This window comes from Hemicordylus capensis, chromosome 4 (assembly GCF_027244095.1).
Source record: "Hemicordylus capensis ecotype Gifberg chromosome 4, rHemCap1.1.pri, whole genome shotgun sequence".
Lineage (NCBI taxonomy): Eukaryota > Metazoa > Chordata > Lepidosauria > Squamata > Cordylidae > Hemicordylus > Hemicordylus capensis.
In genome coordinates, this window is record NC_069660.1 from 285,645,457 (window position 1) to 285,664,355 (window position 18,899).

The following is an 18,899-nucleotide window of genomic DNA, read 5'->3' on the forward strand; positions in this document are numbered from 1 at the left end:
AACAGTGGAAGGCTCAATGTCAAAGTCGACATTGAGGTTGATGGCCATGCCGGTGTTGGGCAAATCAAGAGCGAGGCGGATGGTCAGTGGGTTTTTACTGCCTGAGAGATAGGTCCGAGAAGAGGTCTGCAAGGCTGGGGCTGTTGATGAAGAGGTTGGCATTGAGGAAATTTTTTGATGTTTGGATAGGTATGAGGAATCCTCCTCTCAATGTTTGTGTTTCTTATGATGTCTATGTCCATCCTTGGAGACATCTTTAGTTTCTTAAAAGGTGGTTTGAGATATGGAAGTCCCCAAAGTCAAGCCCGACTTCAACAGCGCCAAGGTCAATGTCGACAGTGTTGGCAATAACAGTGAATGTAGCACTGGCGTTGATGGGTATAGAGCCTATTTGTAAAGAGCCTCAATTGTAATTTCCAAGTTTGTTTGGAAAAAGGAGAGGCAAACTTTACATGTCAGTATACTGCAGTCTTCACAGAGACAAAGCAAACAACATTTATGCTTGTCAGAAGAGAGAAGGGTCCTGCGGTAAGAAAAACCCTGCTTGAAGGTCTTTCTAGAGTCTATTAGAAACAAAATCAAAATTGGGAAGCAAAGAGTAGTCAGAAACAATCAAAGGTCAAGATAAGCAAAAGATCAAACCATATATTTTTTTCTTTCAGAAACCAAGACAAAGGCAAATCCCAAAGGAAGTTTCACAATGGCGGTCAAGAAGGAACTGAGCTACGTATCATTCTGCCACTGAAGATACTCAGCGTGCTCCACACACAGTCTATTAGCACTTTGTGGAGCATGGATTTCTTCCGCAGGGACTACTGCACAGGTGCAAAGCCCATGTTGAGAAGGGGATCATCACTAAGTTCAAATAATCCACTTACCTACTATTATTTATATACCGCTTTTCAATGAAAAAATTATGAAAACAATTTACATAGAAAAAGAGTAATGAGAAGATGGCTCCCTGTCCCCCCAAAGGCTCATCATCTAGAAAGAAACACAAAGTAGACACCAGCAACAGCCATTGGAGGGATGCTCTGTTGGGAGTTGAATAGGGCCAGTTTCCCCCCTGCTAATATAAGAAAATCATCATTTTGAAAAGTGCCTCTTTGCCTAGTTAACAGAAGACAATTTAACTTAACACTGCACCATTAAAGCCTTCACAACCTTCTAAAGTGATACTATGAGGGCGGACAACAATTTTGCTAAATATAAAAACACTAGAACTGAATCAAATCTGAAGGCAACACACAAGCAAATGTTAATGTTAATATGCATGAGAATCCACATCCCCCACACACTCATTCACTCTCGAAACAGAATGTTAATCATACAAGCATTACTTGACATGTGCAAGAATGTAGGCCACATATGACAAACAATGGCCAAAATCCAGGAAGAGGGCATGCTGCACTCTAATACACATTCCATTTTTAATGCAAGTTAAAATGGTGCTTCCACAGAAATTGTTATACTTTCTTGAGTTCAAAAAAACAAAATGTAGGTCTTTGGCACAAGCGGGGTTTGTTTTAGAAGTTACATGAGGCCATTATGTGTTTACTCCTCGTCAACCCCTTAAAATTTGCTCTTTAAAGAAACACTCGTGACAAACGGGTAAATGGTTCTGTGAACTGAAGGCTGTGCTTAGACACTCTCCAAGAAGGATACTCTCAGAAAAATCTGGCTGCATGCAACACTCTCGATCATGGCTGGAACATTTCAATATGAAGTTTGTGTAAAGGAGCAAAAAATACATAGAATACATAATTAGATTCTCACACACCGAGTTTTCATCTTCCTCTTCCAGTTCCCGCTGCTGCTCTTCATGCCTCTTTGCCTTGATTTCCATAGCCTCAGTAATCAGGTCTCTTAGAATTGAGACTGGTTTGGCATTCTTAATAAAAGGATGCTAGAAAATAAAGCCATATGGTTATACAAAACGAAGCCCATGGAAGATCTGTACATACAATGTAAATACAAGTAACATGTTAAAACAACATGCCAATCAACTTCACAGACCAGAGTATAAAAGAGCATTCCCCTTTGGACAGCAATTAAAATCTGGAATAAGAGAGCATATGATCTGTTTAACTGCTTTGCAACTAAATAGGATTTTCCTTTATGTTTGTTTAGGTAAACAGCAACCATGAGAAGAATGTTCCTACAAAATACAACCGCTTTACAGTTAAGGATATAATTGTCTGAAGGAAATGCGAATTAAGTGGTAAATAAACAAAGCGATGATACCCTGACATAGAAAAACAAACTTTTTAATGCATGCAGTTAGAGCACTGAATTCATCTTAACAACCTGACAATGCAAATTAGTGGCCATAATCACAGCAGCCACTATAGCTTTAGCAAACCTGTACTTCCAACATTAAATGAATCATTTAGCCAGTTGCAACAGACACACAAATGAAGCTAAATTAAAATCTTTAAGATGAGCACAATATTTTGCCCCCAAACCCCCAGCTATTTAAAAGCATGATTTACACTCCTGTTTAAGAACCAGCATGTTTGTTCTGCAGCTAATGTGAATATTATCCTAGTTGGAACACCTGCTGTCAGAAAATCCTGTTCTTTTCCAGCAATATTTTCACATTGTTTTCCAGATTAGATAAATGGTATTTTAAACCACTCAAGAATGACGCTTCTTAAAAAGGGGGGGGGGGAGTTTCCTAAATTATATGCAGCATCCCTAAATCTTCTACAAGATTTCATCACTCTCAGAATAAGGAACAAATATAGCATACTCTCAAAATGCCTCTTGTTATGCTGTTAATGGTGCTAACAATACTGCTGCTTTTTTCTTAAGTAAGCCATAACAAGGTCCTTTTTGTAACTTCTGCTCAGGAACTGTTACACAAGACAGATTTTAGTGCAGGTCATGCAACTTTACCCACTTGCTGCACACAGCCTCAAGACTGTGCTTTTGTTGCAGGGATACATAGGCAACTAGAGAAAATGCATTTCTTTCCCCATAGATCATAAACCTATTACTGTTGTGAATGGCATGTGAAATGTGGTTGTACTAGTGTCCTGGGAGCCTACTGGTTTTTGCCTGTGAAGTCACTGAAAAACAATGAACATCCCTCAAGTTCAAAGTGCAGCAAAGTTATATCCTTCTTCCTGTGCTGCCAAACATTATGAAGAATCTTTACTTTTGTAAAATCTTCCTTCCTGGTTTTGCACTCTGCAGTGTGAAAACACAGTACTGGGGCATTCATTCAGCTCCATTAAAAAATATATATATTACTCTGGGGGACAAAACAGTCTGCTACTAGTGCCACATTGAGGCATACAGAAACAAATCACTGAAGAGCAGTTGCAGCATGCATTTTGTTTCATATAGGAATGCCTGGAAACTGCACTTTTCTCCTTTTCAGAAGAGAAGAAAGAGAGAAAAAACAACACCCCAAAAGGACTGTAACTAGAGAAAGCAAAGACAACACCAAGCAAGCACATTTGTTTATTGTGAGATATCCAGCTGAGTATTTTAAAAATGATAAAGAAAGGGGAGGAGGCAAGCCAAGAACCAAGGACAAGGAAGGGGGGACTATGGGGACGGGGTGGGGAGGGGGAGCAGTCCTGTCCAGATTTGTTAGCTGCTAGATGCTGAAAGGCATCATCTCATACTGGAGCGGGAGATGGCAATGGTAAACCACTCCTGTATTCTACCAAAGACAACCACAGGGCTCTGTGGGCGCCAGAAGTAGACACCGACTCCTGGCAACCACTTTACCTTTAGAAGCAAAGTGGAACACTTTACCTTTAGAAGCAGTCTAGGAAGTTCCTGCTTGAGGAACTAAGTATGAAAGAGAATGCAACACTTCCAATACAACCATGACTAAAAATAAGCATCCTGATTACCAGAGCTATTAAGAGATCTGGAGGAGTGACAATGGTTTCTTGAATCTGCCCTCTAATGAAGTGTTTCCCAACCGCTGTGCTGTGTGCTCCAAAAGCAGAGAGTTTAAACTCCCTGCTTTTGGAGCAAACTTATTCCCTTATGGCCCAGGAGGGAGGCATCCTTCCCAGTTCACTATGGGAGAGTCTGCTTCAGGAGGGATGCGAGGGATGGCTATGAATAAGAATAAAGATTATATAAGATAAAGATAAAAAAGGAAGGACAGAGAGACAGAGTGGCAGCTTTGCCACGGCAAAGAAAGTGTTTCAGAGGGCAGTGTGACTTTAAAAAGAAATGTAAGCATGCTCTTTTCATTAAAGTGTACTTTTAATGCAAGTGTGCCTGGGAAAGACTGCTCTAGAAAACCTAATCATTTCCCTTTCCTTCCCTTAATAAGCATTTAAAGAAGAAGATGGCGACAAGAAATCCCTTCTGCTTGCTAGAAAATGCCCTACAGAACATAACGTGCTTGTCCATTTCCAGCAGAGCCCAAAACTCAATTTAGCAGAGGTATGTAAATAGGGGAACATATTGCCCAGTTCAAGTTCAAGCTTCCTCAAGGCCTACAGCTTCACAAAAGGAACCAGCTGAATACTGACCTGCAAAAGCTGTGTTGCAGTAGCTCTCTGCTCAGGATTCTTCACTAAGCATTTCTTCACAAAATCAGTGAATTCATCAGACCAAAGCTCTGGCTTCCGGAATGTTGGAGGGGGGTTCGTAGGAATCATAAAAATTGCCTGTTTGGGGTTGGGGGAGAAAATAAGTAAGAAATTCAATCAATCAAAACAATTCTCTTTGGTCTTTATTTTTCAGGTTGAAATCTAAAGGAAGTAAAGTCAGTCAGTCTAGAATTTGCAGTACCATCAAGATAAAAGAAGCAGATCCAACTGCTGCCAGTGTAGCTACTTCTCCTTACAATTTCCTCTATTTAAACTGTACCGCATTGTGCACATCATTTTTCATTTTATCTATTGGTGTTAATCAGTCTCAAGAGGAGATTTTGGTATTTCACAATGTCTTAGATGAGAAGCAAAAGAACTCTCTCATTAAGCACATAAAACATGACACTACAGCTGTTACAAGTCATATTTCGGTTTTATGCAAAGCAGTGAATTGGCAATCAGCTGGGTAATGATTTAGATCATTTACTTATTCTAAAATAATCAGATTCATAAAAACAGATTAATCTGCTAATGCACTTCAAGCATTTTTTACTTCACAAAAATACATACTGACAAGGTTAATTGTTAAAGCAGGTAACATTAGAAACCATCACATAACACATGAGGCGGCACTGGGTTTACCTCACCTTCACAGCATGGGAGCAGTTGCAGCATAGTTCCTGCCCACTGTACCCATGTGAAATGTAAAGCAACACATGGCTCCTCCCTCACACCAGTATTATCCTTCCTGGAAACTGAAGCAACTCTGGTGTTGGGAGGAGTCACAATATGCATTCCTTCAACCTTGTCTGGGGCTTCTGATGTTATTCCAGAGATGCGGAAAGGAGTCACGCTGCGGCAACTCCCACATCATCAGTATAAAGCAAAGAGGAAGGACTGGACTGTACCACTTGATATGGAAATGGGGCATTTGTTTAATTGCTCCTCAATAACACCTCCATGTGTGTAGTAAACTAGCCCATAAGAGAGAGAGATTTAGCACAACCCACTCTCTGATGAGTCACTTTACTACTTGCAGGGAGTTTTTTACATAGATAGATTTTTGAATGCATATCTAACTTGCAGCTTCAAGAGATGCAGTCTAGAATTCATCCAGCAAGGCAGTTCTTGTGTGCCACCTCACTCAGCGTAACATGTACAGGTGAAACTCGGAAAATTAGAATATCGTGCAAAAGTCCATTAATTTCACTAATGCAAATTAAAAGGTGAAACTGATATATGAGACAGACGCATTACATGCAAAGCGAGATAAGTCAAGCCTTAATTTGTTATAATTGTGATGATCATGGCGTACAGCTCATGAAAACCCCAAATCCACAATCCCAGAAAATTAGAATATTACATGGAACCAAGAAGACAAGGATTGTAGAATAGAACAATATCGGACCTCTGAAAAGTATACAGTGTACTGTGCTTGATTGGCCAGCAAACTCGCCTGACCTGACCCCATAGAGAATCTATGGGGCATTGCCAAGAGAAGGATGAGAGACATGAGACCAAACAATGTAGAAGAGCTGAAGACCACTAATGATGAGGTCTTCCATAACACCTCAGCAGTGCCACAGGCTGATAGCATCCATGCCATGCCGCACTGAGGCAGTAATTGCTGCAAAAGGGGCCCAAACCAAGTACTGAATACATATGCATGCTTATACTTTTCAGAGGTCCGATATTGTTCTATTCTACAAGCCTTGTCTTCTTGGTTCCATGTAATATTCTAATTTTCTGGGATTGTGGATTTGGGGTTTTCATGAGCTGTACGCCATGATCATCACAATTATAACAAATTAAGGCTTGACTTATCTCGCTTTGCATGTAATGCGTCTGTCTCATATATCAGTTTCACCTTTTAATTTGCATTACTGAAATTAATGGACTTTTGCACAATATTCTAATTTTCCGAGTTTCACCTGTAGAATGGCTCAGAGACTTTTGTGTGGGTGTGTGAAAGAGAAAGGTCTCAGAGTAATTGTGCAAATGGCAAAATTATAATTACATGTGTGCTAATGTAGAAAGCACCCACCCAAATGGTAGAAACTAGAGTTATGCTGTATTCTTGCTCCAAGTCGATTCAAATATTTGTTTTCTAAATAGTTCAGATAAACTATTATAAACATGAAAGCAAACTGGCAACAAAACAAGTTCCTCTTCTAGTATAACAAAATTAAGCCCTACCATGATTGTTTTCTTCATGCTTTTTCAGAATATTACTCCAATTTTAGGCAGGACATCTCCAGATTAGCACGTCAGAACAAGCAGGGGAGAGCAATGACTCTTCTGGCCATATATAGTTGTAACCTTATAATTTTATTTTTTTTAAATAAGTTTTAACCTTAATCCAAACTAAGCATTAATCCAAACTAAACCTAATATATACTTAAATAGGAAAATGTACTGTATATATGCTTCTGACCTTGACAACAATCAACTTTTGAACTCCAATTTCATACATTATCACATGATCTTCAACTTCACATAGCAATTTTGCAGTAGCTAACAGAAAACCAAAAGGGAAAATATCTCTGCTGTTTATACAGCATCATCCTCATCACAGAACAAGTTCTATATAATAATTAACACTGACCTATGACACACTGACTCAGTAAAAACCTTACTATATAAGCTACCATATACAGGATTATTAAAATATGTTCCATACACTTTATAGTTTTATTTAACTTTACAGGATTGTTTTAGATCAGCTCCATAGTAGCTCAGAAGCACACTAAAAGATTGCTTGCTTATGGTCAAATAATTGGCCATGTACTGCAAACAAACATTTGTTACAGTTAAATGCTCAATATACATCATCCAATTTGCTGCAGAAGAGTTGCTAAGTCTGCACATGAAGTAGATAAAAACAAATCATGTTGCTAGTCTAATAGTAGAGTTCACAAGTTACTACAACAGCATGCCAATAAGTAGTTCTGCAATTGCAAGAGAGTTATTCTACCCACTGGCTTCATGGAGGCAGCAGGCAAATGGATGCATTAAGCAAAGGGGAAAGGAGGAAGAGGAAACTGATAAGAAAGCCTCCCTTCTTCTTCTTCCCTGCCTCCTTCAGCACCACAAATCATCATGAATCCCCATTTCAATCCTTTTAATTAGGATTGGTACAAGCCTGTTTAACATCAAAGCAGAAACACAGTGGGCCTTGGAGCTATCTTGTCTAATAGCCAAAGTGATTTCTACATTTCAGAGGTCAATCAGGTCATCAACATAAAAGTCATCACATTTCCTGTCAACATGAAAGTGTCAAAAGTTAATTAGCCAAGAAGGCTCTGGAAGGCAATTGCAACCATAAGCTTCGAGAGGTGGTACATCTTAACTGCTCTCCCAGTCTACTCCATACGAAATATGAACGAACAACAGAAATCTGAGGTTTAGTCAGTACTGATCTGTTCATAACAAGGACAATACCCCCTATGCCCAGGTCACCTGTCTGCAAGCTAATGCAGATCTAACTTTTGGCCTCCTTTATTTTGGACCAATAAGACTTTGGAATAGATTCATAGCAGACTTAGAGCTGTACCTGGCAAGTTAAAATATCCAAGAAAATAAGATTAGGGTGACCTCAGCTCAGCACCAGGCTACTTTGCAGCATCACGATCAGAAGTCCCATTCTATCCTTTGGCTCCAACATCAACCACACACATTCAAAACTGGATATGATCAACACTGAATGTCTGGCAAACAGATCATTTCAACTCCCTCTCTGCACCTAAACCGCCCCAGGCTGCTGCTGTACCAAGCATCTAGCTAGGATATGAGTGACCAACACAGGTACTCCTGCTTCATTCAGCCAGGATAATTACACAGCAGATCAGGAAGCTTCCAGAAAAACCAAGGGTACAGAAGGCAAGCTCTCAATGTCATAGCTATTCTGCCTATCTGAAAGCATATGCTAAAATAATTCAACCAATGAGGAAGGTCGGGAGGGGCTTATGACTACAACGGATCACTTCCAGATCTTAAGTTATAGGTAAGCAACCTGTATATCTGGATCGTGATCCGTTGTGGTCATAAGGAATGGGTGATTAGCCAGCTTTCCCTCTAGGAGGCGGGTGCAGTACACCCTAGCTCATGCTAACACCCTCTTTAGAACATTTCTCCAGGATCAGCACCTTCGCCATCCTCAAATCCAACGCATAATGTTTGATGAACGGCAGTTGGGACAATCATGTGGCCGCCATGCAGATATCTGACATCCTAATGCAAGACAAGTGGGCTGCTGATGTTGCGTATGCCCTAGTGGAGTGCGCTCGCACAGTCTTTGGTGGGGCAACACCTTGACACTTATATGTGAGGCAGATAGTTTCCACTAACCAATGCGCAAGGCGCTGCCTAGAAATAGGGCGGCCTTTGCATTTTCCCTTGAATCCTATAAATAGTCTCTTTGACTTCCTGAAACTCTGTGTCCTTTGTAAGTAAAATAAAAGTGCTCTCCTCACATCCAAGGAATGGAGTGCTACTTCCAAGGGAGTCTCCGCATTCTGGAAGAAGGTGGGCAACACAACTTCTTGGTTAATATGGAAGTCCGTCACAATCTTAGTGCGAAAACTCAGGTCTAATATTAAAACCACCTTGTGGGTATAGAATTGGGTGTATGGTTTATCTACCCGGAGAGCTGTTAGCTCACACACCCGCTTTGCAGATGTGATTGCCACTAAAAAGGAAGTCTTAAGCATAAGCAGCCTGAGGAGTACAGTCGCTAAAGGCTCGAATGGCCCTTCTGTCAAAGTTGACAACACCAAGGACAAACTCCATTGCTCCATAGGCCATCGTACGGGTGGATATAAATTATTCAATCCCTTCATAAAGCATCTACAATCTGGGTGGGAGAACACAGTTTTCCCATCCCATCCCTTGTGTTTTGCTGAAATAGCTGCCAAATGTATCTTTATAGACACGTTAGCCAAGCCCTTTAACTTCAAGGAGGTAAGGTATAGTAACACATCTCGAGAAGTGGCCTGGAAGGGCCTGACTCCTTTACTCTTCATATTGACTTTAAAGCATTTCCATTTGCTAGCATAATTCCTCCGTGTGGACTGTCTCCTACTATTGAGTAGGATGTCTCTCATCCTCCAGGCTGTCATTTTTAGTGCGTGGACTTCTGGGTGCCAGATTTTTCCTTGTTTCCTCTGCAACAGATCTGGTGCCTGCAGGAGCCTGAGATAGGTCCCTCGAGACAGTTGGAGCAATGGAGCAAACCAAGGTTGGCATGGCCACCACGGCGTTAGCAGAATGCAGTTTGCTTTGTCTCGGATAATCTGCCCCAATACCCGTCCTATCATTGGGAGCGGCGGGAAGAGATAAAGAAGGCCCACACTCCATGTGTGTTGGAACGCGTCCCCCAGGGACTCCTGCCCAACGCCTGCACGAGAGCAATAGTTTGCACACTTTTTGTTGGCATGCATTGCAAATAAGTAAATCGTGGGAATTCCCCAGGTGCTGAAAACCTTCTGGAGTTATGGAGTCTTTATCTCCCACTCGTGCCTCTGGCTGTAGTTGGTTACTCTGCTGAGACTGTCTGCCAAGTGATTGTCTATGCCTCTTATGTGGAGCGCAATTGGATAGATGTTCTGGTGAACGCACCAATTCCATATCCGTTGAGCAAGGAAGCATAACGATATGGAGACCGTCCCTCCTTGGCGATTGAGGTAGGCAATAGCTGTTGTGTTGTCCAACGTTACTTGGACAACTGCACCCCTCAATTGTGGCTGGAATGCCTTCAAAGCTAGGAAGACCGTCATCAGCTCTAAGTAGTTGATATGTTGTCTGGCTTGGGCACACGACCAAATCCCCTGGACACAATGTCCGCCACAATGTGCACCCCATCCTGTCAACGACGCATCTGTCGTTAACGACCGGTTCGGGGTCAATAGCTCGAATGTAACATCCTGCGCTAGATTCGCGGGTTCCAACCACCAACACAACGTCTTCAAAATCACCTGAGGAATGCTCAAATGCATGTTTTGGTTGTCCACGTTGGGATGAAAGTTGCGCAGATACCAGAGTTGTAACGTGCACATGCGCAATCACGTGTACCGAACTGTAGTGGCACAGGAGGCCATCAGGCCCAACAACTTATGGACCTGCACAGCTGGCTGTAGCGGGTTTTGCATAAATCTGTGAATGAGCGCATGTATTTGCCGAATACAGTCCTGAGGTAAATACGCCCTCTTTGTCTCGAAATCCAGGACTGCACCTATGAAATCTATCGGTCTCTTGGGGACGAGGTTCAATTTCTTCCAGTTGATATTGATCCCCAGGTTTTCGAGTAGGGTGACCACGTGGTGAATTTGCCTGATTAGCAACTCCCTGTTGTCGCTCACCAGGAGCCAATCGTCTAAATATGGATAGACCATCATCCCTTGCGTCCGCAGGTAGGCCACCACCACTGCCATCACTTTTGAGAATACCCTTGGTGCTGTTGCTAGTCCAAAGGGTAGGACCTGATATTGGTATATTTGATCTCCCACTATGAACCGGAGATATTTGTGGTGCATTGCTTGGATGCCCACGTGAAAGTAAGCATCTTTCAGATCTAAGGTTGCTGCCCAAGTTCCTTGGGCCAAAAAGGGGAGAATCGCCTGTAATGTTGTCATTCTGAATTTCTTGGTCTGGATGTAGTCGTTGAGACCCTGAAGGTCCATTATTGCCCTGATTCTGCCATCTCTCTTCGGAATCTGGAAGTACCGGGAGTAAAAACCTGACAGCCTGTCCAGCCACTGCACGTGAACAATCGCTTTCTTTTCTAACAACACTTTCACTTCTTCTCGGAGAGCCTCTGTGGCTGCGGTAAATACCAAACCGGAGAACGGTGGCCTGAGCTTGAACTCCAGCGCGTACCCTATCTGAACTATCCTTAGCACCCAACGATCTGATGTTATATTGTGCCATGCTTGAGCATGGCTTGCCAGTTTGATGGTATGTCTGCCACTAGAGAACCGATGGTAAGGGTCCTGGAATGACTGGCCGCTATGGGTGGTAAGGAGGCAGAGTTGCAGGTGATGGATGTTGCTAGCGTGTGCAGTGGGCGGACAATCCCGTCAAAAGTTCTGCTTTTGGTTGTCCTTATTCTGACAGGTGTTGTTATTCTTTGACTTTTGACGGTATCCCTTAGACCAGTGTTTCTCAACCACCGGTCCCTGGACCGCTGCCGGTCCCCGAAGGCTTGAGTGCCGGTCCCTGACTGGGAGTCAACACCCCCCCCCGCCCCAAACTGAAATCAAGGCACTCACTTCCTCAATTTTGCACATGGCACGGAAGAGGAAGAGTATCACGGAGGCATGGGACCCTTCTTGTGCCTTGCCTCCATGTGCTGCTGAGATCTTCCTACATCTATCTTATTCCCTATCTTTACAGCTTCAAACTGTATACGGTGCGGGGGCATGGAGGAAAAAGTATGGCAGTGGGCGCCACTTGAAGGGCTGCTGGTTCTTGCATGCTCATTATTTGCAGCCAAAGGTTGGTTGATTGAAACCCAGCTGCCTGTTGTGGTCGAGGTGCCTTGAGAGGGAACGCTGTTTCCCTCTTGCATCAGTGGGGCTTGCTTGTATGTTGTTTTCATTGGCCCCATGTAGCTTTTGAATTTTTCTAATGGCCCGACAAACCCTCTCCACTGAGTAATCAGAAGCACCTCCACCCCCACCCCACACATACTGAAGACATACTGGAAACAAATTTGTTCACCCAGGCTTTTAGATTCAGGGGTTCTCAACCTTGGGTACCCAGACGTTGGTGGACTTCTACTCCCATAATCCCCAGCCATAATGGCCAAATGCCATTGTTGTTGGGGGTTATGGGAGTTTAACTGAGGGACCCAAGGTTAAGAACCCCTAATATTCCATGTTTGCAAAAGATTCCAAATTTAATTATTTTAATGCTTATATTATTTTCATTCTAAACTGCCCAGAGATGCATGTTTGGAGCAGTATAGAAGTCTGATAGATAGATAGATAGATAGATAGATAGATAGATAGATAGATAGATAGATAGATAGACAGACTTGAAACCCCTTTACTAACTGCTGGTCCGGGAAACTGCGCATGAAGAATGTAGCGGTCCTTGAAACTCTGCACAAAGAATTTAGCGGTCCTTGACTCCAAAAAGTTTGAGAAACACTGCCTTAGACCGCTGGTAGGGTCTATATTGCCTCTTAAAATCTCTCCTGTCTTGGTATTTGTAGGGTTTCTGGCGAGTGAAGGAGCGGACCTTTGAGGAAGCGGCGGATGGCCCTGCAGATGTCATGAAGGTACGTGTTGTGAATTTTGACTTTTTAAACGATTCCTTAGTAGAATCTGTCTCATCATGAAAAAGGCCTTTTCCATTGAAAACCAGATTCTCTACTCTCTCCCTCATGTCCTGTTGTAGCGATGTGGAACGTAGCCAGGCATGGCGGCGCTTGCTCACCGCCATGACCATTGTGCGTGATTCTGTTTCAAACGCGCTCAATTGCTGCCTAGTCACCGCTGTTGTTTTTTCATAAATTTCGTTAAACTTCCATTGGAACCCTTCTGGAGTCATGGACATGGAGTCTTGTAGCAAAGAGTCCCATAACAGGTGACTATAACGCACCATGCAAGCAGCATAATTTGCTATTCAAATTGCTAGACTTGAAGTGGTATGGATCTTCCTCCCCATCACATCCATCTTACGACCCTCCTTATCCCCAGTTGTTGTATGACGGCGGCCACCCTGGGACGTTGATGCGCAGTCTACAACCAGCGAATCAGGAGCTGGATGACACAATAGGTAAGTATCGTCTCCTTCGCTGATTCTATATAAGTTCTCTAAACGCCTTGAGGTGGGAGCAGAAACATGCAGAGCCTCCCATGCTGTCTTAGCCGCCTTACTAATTGCAGGTATCATAGTAAGGGCCACAGGGTGGGAAGTTTTAGACCTGCTCATCATGTTGTATACAGGATCAACGACGTCAGCATCTGGGAATTTCAGATCCATCCCTAGGGCTTCTGCAATGCCCCGCACAAGGGCATGATATGCCTTCAATTCCTCTGTGGGAGAAGTAGACAGTCTTGGTGGTACATCTGAAGGTGGATCAGACTTTCTGCTGACGCTATCAGAATGCGAACCAGTTGAACTATCTCCCTCCAAGCTGCAGGCACCCGGTGAAGAGGGTGGCGGGGTTGTTTTACGTTTTCTCTTGCCCCCAGGCTTCTCAGGCGGCTGAGCCTGTAATAGTGGTAGCTGGGATAGTGCTGCCAACGGAGGCTTCACGTGCAGTTGCGGTAACTGGGGTGGTGCTGCTAACGGAGGTTGCACATGTAGTTGCGGAAGATTCAGTGGCTGCGCCCCCAATGGTTCAGCAGGTTGTTCTGGCACCAACACCAATTGAGGTACATAAGGTATGTGGGCTTGGCGCTGGGCCTGTCACTGCACTTGTTCAGAAGACCGCCGAGCCCTCCAGCATAAAAATTCTGCATAATCATTTTGCAAGGTATGCCGGAAGCCACAGTCATGTTCTGGTTGCCTTGGCAGTAAGTATGGAACGTACAAATTAGGCGTCGAGGGAGGCATCGATGTCGTGGGCTGCAAGGAGGCTGAAGGCTGGATTGATGTAGCAGATGGCTTCGATGTCGAAGGCTGCTCCGGCATGGGCAGTTGACTCGACGTTGAACCGTTCATCGGCATGGACGGACCCATCAACGTCGAAGATTGCAGCAAGGGCATCTGTCCAAGACCACACAGAGGCGAGCCTGAAGACGTTTTAGGAGGACGCCGAGACTCTTCCTCCTCCATTTCAACATCAAGACCTGCACTCAGGAAGCCTTGAAAGGTGGATCCCGACGGCGTACTCGAGGCCGAGTCCATCAAATCCCTCAGATCAGGGTAATGCTCCGCTTCCCGCATCCGCAAATCTGGTGTCTTCGGGGTTGCAGGAGATTGGATCAGGGTCTGAGCTGGAGACAGTAAATGAAGCACTCTCACTGGCAAAACAGGAGTTTTCGGAATCAAAGGGGCGAGTTGAACCTGCTCTGTCGACGTCAATGGCGACGGCCGAAGCTGCACCAGGGTCGACGTGGACAGAGCCTCCAATGTAGAGCACACAGCCAGAGTAACAGACTCTTTGGAGCCCCGGTGAGCAAAGGAGGTGGACTCATCCGAGTCGCCTTCGAAGGTCTGTGCTGCTGCTGGAGAAGGGGTGTGATGCCTCTTTATAGGTGGCTGCTCTGCAACCGCTGTCATTTTTCCCTGGCGTTCACGGTCCTTATGCTTGTGCCCTTTTCTGGCAACGTCCTTCGGTTTCTTAAAACTGTCGTCATCAGATTTGGCTGCACCGGACACCGCGGTTTTAGACTGCTGTTGAACAGTTCTGTGGACATCCCGCTGCCCACTTGACATCGTGGAGCTCGACTCCATAGAAAGTTTCGATGTTGTGGCCCCCGACGTCGTGGTACTCGAAGTCGAGTTTTATGTTTTTTTTTTCAGGCAAGCGTCATGCAGGTCCATAGAGGGAAGCTTTGCCTTGCATTTTATAAAGCGCTTAAACGTCTTATTAACCTCCATTGCCCAACGTGAACCGCTGTCGGCTAACAAAACGCTGCTAAATCCAGAAAGTTTACCAGTCCAAGGTCATAAGCCAGTGAGGGAAAACGATCTTTCGCCAGAGCCAGTCAGTCACGCAAATACAGTCAGATTGCCAATCCGAGTCAAAACGTAGAAACACAGCCAAAACCAGTTCGTAATCCAAGCCAATATCCTTTATACAAGTCCGTAAGTCAAATTCAAGTCCAAATTAGTCAGTCAAGATATTTTTAAGATCCGAGGAGCTACAGCTATGAGGTTTGAACACTAAGGCGGTCAAAGAGGAACTGGAGAATAGACGCCCCAACCGCCTCTTTTAATGACTCGGCACGGCACGTGCTGGCGGAGGGGCGTCACGAGGAGCTAATCAATCAGCCCACGAGGTCCCTGCGCAGGCGCAGAACCCATTCCTTATGACCACAACGGATCACGATCCAGATCTGTATCATTCAAACAAAGGAACTCATTCACAAGATGTCATGCTAGGTCTGAGCAGATTAAGATGATTTATTTTTTCATTAGGAAAACACACACACAAATAAAGCTGATGAGCACGTTTTCTGGGTTTTTAAAAATTAATTTGTTTTTGTTTTTTTTACAAAGCACAATTTCTATATTAAAGCACAGGACTGGACATAAGTGCCTGCTCAAAGAGCCACCAAGACCAAGCCCCACAAGGCTAAAGATTAGATTAGCCTTCATCACCATAAAATTTAACTTTTGCCAATGTTCACTTGAACAGACACTGAAACAAATTAAGATTTTCAGTTAATTCTGTGAATATCTGAATATATTCAGAATATATAGTCTATTCTATAGAATTCTATTAAAATGAATTCTGGTTTTTTTCTTTTTTACAAAGCAAGTTTTCCTTAGGATTTTAAAAACTTCAAGAAGGGAAGGGAGGAATTTCGCAAAATACCAAATAAATGAAAGGTTGACATAAAAGTCCACACAATATAGATTTCTTTGCAAAACATCAACATAGTCCTAAAAAGCTTCAATTTAAACTTCAGAAACAGTTTTACTTTTATGGTTTGTACCAGTGGTTTAGATATCCATTATCATTATATCTATAATCTATAAACTGCACACACTTAGATTATGACCTTTGGATATTGTTTATCACAAAGTATGTTGTATTTACAATGGTACAGTAATAACAGACACAGAAGGAAAAGATAAGAGAACAATTGCCACGTGATTAAGAGCAAAGATGAGTTACTAAGTGATAAGCATTTTATCTTCACAGATATGATTCCTACAGCTCTGTACATATTTTGATAGCAATTCAAGAGGTCAAGTGAATAAAAGTAGTTTTCTGAACACTGCTTATATATGAATACATTGAAATAAATCCACTTTAATGAACTTTAATTAGTTGCACACTCTAATTAGTGTTAGGTTAGCACCCCTGCTAACTTGGCAAAGAGGCACCTTTTAATGTGGTGATTCTCTTTATTTAGCAGAGGGAGAGTAACTGGCCCTATCCACCCGAAGCACAGTACGTCCAGTGACTGTTGCTGGTGTCTATCTTATGTTTCTTTTTAGATTGTGAGCCCTTTGGGGACAGGGATCCATTTTGTTTATTTGTTATTTCTCTGTGTGAACTGCCCTGAGCCATTTTTGGAAGGGCAGTATAGAAATCGAAGAAAGAAAGAAAGAAAGAAAGAAAGAAAGAAAGAAAGAAAGAAAGAAAGAAAGAAAGAAAGAAAGAAAGAAAGAAAGAAAGAAAAGTTATCCAACATCCAGTTAGGATCACACGATGCCAGTAGATCCAGGCCTTTAAATGTGGATCTGCCTTGATCATGTAAAAACAGAGGGTAGTAAAAGGACTGTCAGGTTCTGCCTAAGTGGGGGCTCTGTACACTGCTGCCACCCCTTGTGGCACATTGCTGCACTGCAGTAGCCCTCCAGTCTTTAGAGGCCTAGTCTCACCCCACCCAGTAAGAGCCGTTTATGGTTCTCTCTTCCCAAGCAGGAAGAGTATTAAGAACTTCCTGTCTTGGAACCAGCCTTGCCTCAGTATCAAGGTCTCCTTGTTCTAGCGCATCTGTTTTCTGCTTGCTTCCTTGAACTATTGGCTCAGCTTGACCTATGGCCTTTGGTTACTGGTTTGTTTGAGTCCTGACCATCTTAACCTCTGGAGTTTCCCTGACCTTTAGCTATTGGCTTCACCTACGGCCGTCTACTTGCCTTGACCTCTGGCCTGATTGGTTTCCTTCCTACCTCTCCCAGTCCCAGGTTAGAACATACATAAGAAGGATACAGATGGATCAAGGCCAAGGCCTATCTAGTCCAACATCCTGTTTCCCACCATAACTCAACTAGTTGTCTCTGGGAAGCACACAAGCTGAAGGCGTGCCCCCTCACCTACTGTTGATCCCAAGCAACTGGTATTTAGAGGCCTCTTGCTTATTAACCTGGAGATAGCCTATAGCCACCAAGACTAGTAGTCCTCCATGAATTTGTTTATATCACCTTTATAGGCATCCAAGCTGGTGGCCATCACTACATCCCATGGCTTCTAGTCTTGTGCCACCTAATGACTGCTGCCTGCTCAGCCTCGACAGAGGCATGCATATGGAAGATGCAGAGCCCCTCCTCCCCAATGGTCACCTCAATGAGGTAAAGGATACTAGTTTGAAGGAGGCCAACATGGTGTACAGGATCTGCTGCTGCCAAGCTGCCACAAATAGTTTGGTTTTTAGATTCCATTACTGCCAAATACATTGGGTAACCTAATTAATATTCCCAAAACCCTAGCTTTCAGTTTTAAAAGGAGAAATTCTAACTTTCATTATTGCAAAGCGAAATCCATAGCCACAGGGGTAAACATTTCCCATGTAATTTTTAGTGCCAAGTTACTCATCCTCAATCTAACGAATTTCTGCACTTGCAACTTTCATTAGCACAAAAAGGAAATATAGATCTTCAGTCTGAGGTTGTTTTCCATTTCCCCCCTTTTGCTTACTGTGCATTTCTCCAAATACTGTTCCAATATTCAAAGCCATAACTATTTTGATATGACGCAACCCTGGAAACAGTGGTGTTTTTGTTTTTAAACACTGAGAAACTGCAAATAAATTCTTCCCATTTATTCTGGGGTACAGGATAATATAATAGATATGACAAGCGGAAGCAGATCATGAAAGTCAAAACGTACTACCAATAATACAGAGCAACTATGGAGCAAATTATAACTGGCAAACTCTGCAGTGCAGGAACCACTCAAGTACTGAGGAGATACAACTAATGAACCCACACAAAATGTCATTTTAAATCATTCCACGAGGCAGATATCTCTATACACTGAGCAATTTTCACGCAGCCATTCACCATGTGGATTGAGTGATTTTCTTCATATCCCTGAAAATCTGGCAGAAAGGGTACTGTTTGTTGCAGTGTGGGGGAAATTGACAAATAAGCATGTTGAATCACCACATACAGATAGTTCACCATGCTGGCACTAGGAGCCCTTAAAACAGCTCCTACATTTTGACTGAAACATATGCAATCATAACAGATAGCATCTTATTCATTTCAATAACATTAGTGTGCAACTGTTTGTGGATTATACATGTATTCTACTCATTGCCTATAGGGGGTGCCAAGTAATATAGTTCCAGTAGGCTTTTGAAAATCCTGGCAGAGATTCGCTCCTCTCAAAACTAGCCAACCACCGATAAGTGCAGAACCACAAAGTCAGGAACAAAGGTTGATTTTCTCGCATTCCACCGTCTCTTGGTGTATGCCAATTCT

General features: G+C 43.1%; 1 protein-coding gene and 1 long non-coding RNA gene across 2 annotated transcripts in view; one reads left to right on the plus strand and one right to left on the minus strand.

Annotated features, from left to right (window-relative positions):
- LOC128324160 (uncharacterized) overlaps window positions 1–4,861 on the plus strand; it is a 29,894-nt gene extending 25,033 nt beyond the window's left edge. The window contains exons 3-7 of the long non-coding RNA XR_008306676.1: window positions 663–823; window positions 2,131–2,221; window positions 3,386–3,473; window positions 4,304–4,416; window positions 4,720–4,861. This is a non-coding gene — a long non-coding RNA (uncharacterized LOC128324160). The remainder of the gene's footprint in view (window positions 1–662; window positions 824–2,130; window positions 2,222–3,385; window positions 3,474–4,303; window positions 4,417–4,719) is intronic.
- STK3 (serine/threonine kinase 3) overlaps window positions 1–18,899 on the minus strand; it is a 198,071-nt gene that overhangs the window by 118,493 nt on the left and 60,679 nt on the right. The window contains exons 7-8 of the mRNA XM_053248375.1: window positions 4,506–4,643; window positions 1,781–1,906 (exon numbers count right to left, since the gene is read on the minus strand). Of these exons, the coding sequence (XP_053104350.1) occupies window positions 1,781–1,906; window positions 4,506–4,643 (264 nt within the window). The remainder of the gene's footprint in view (window positions 1–1,780; window positions 1,907–4,505; window positions 4,644–18,899) is intronic.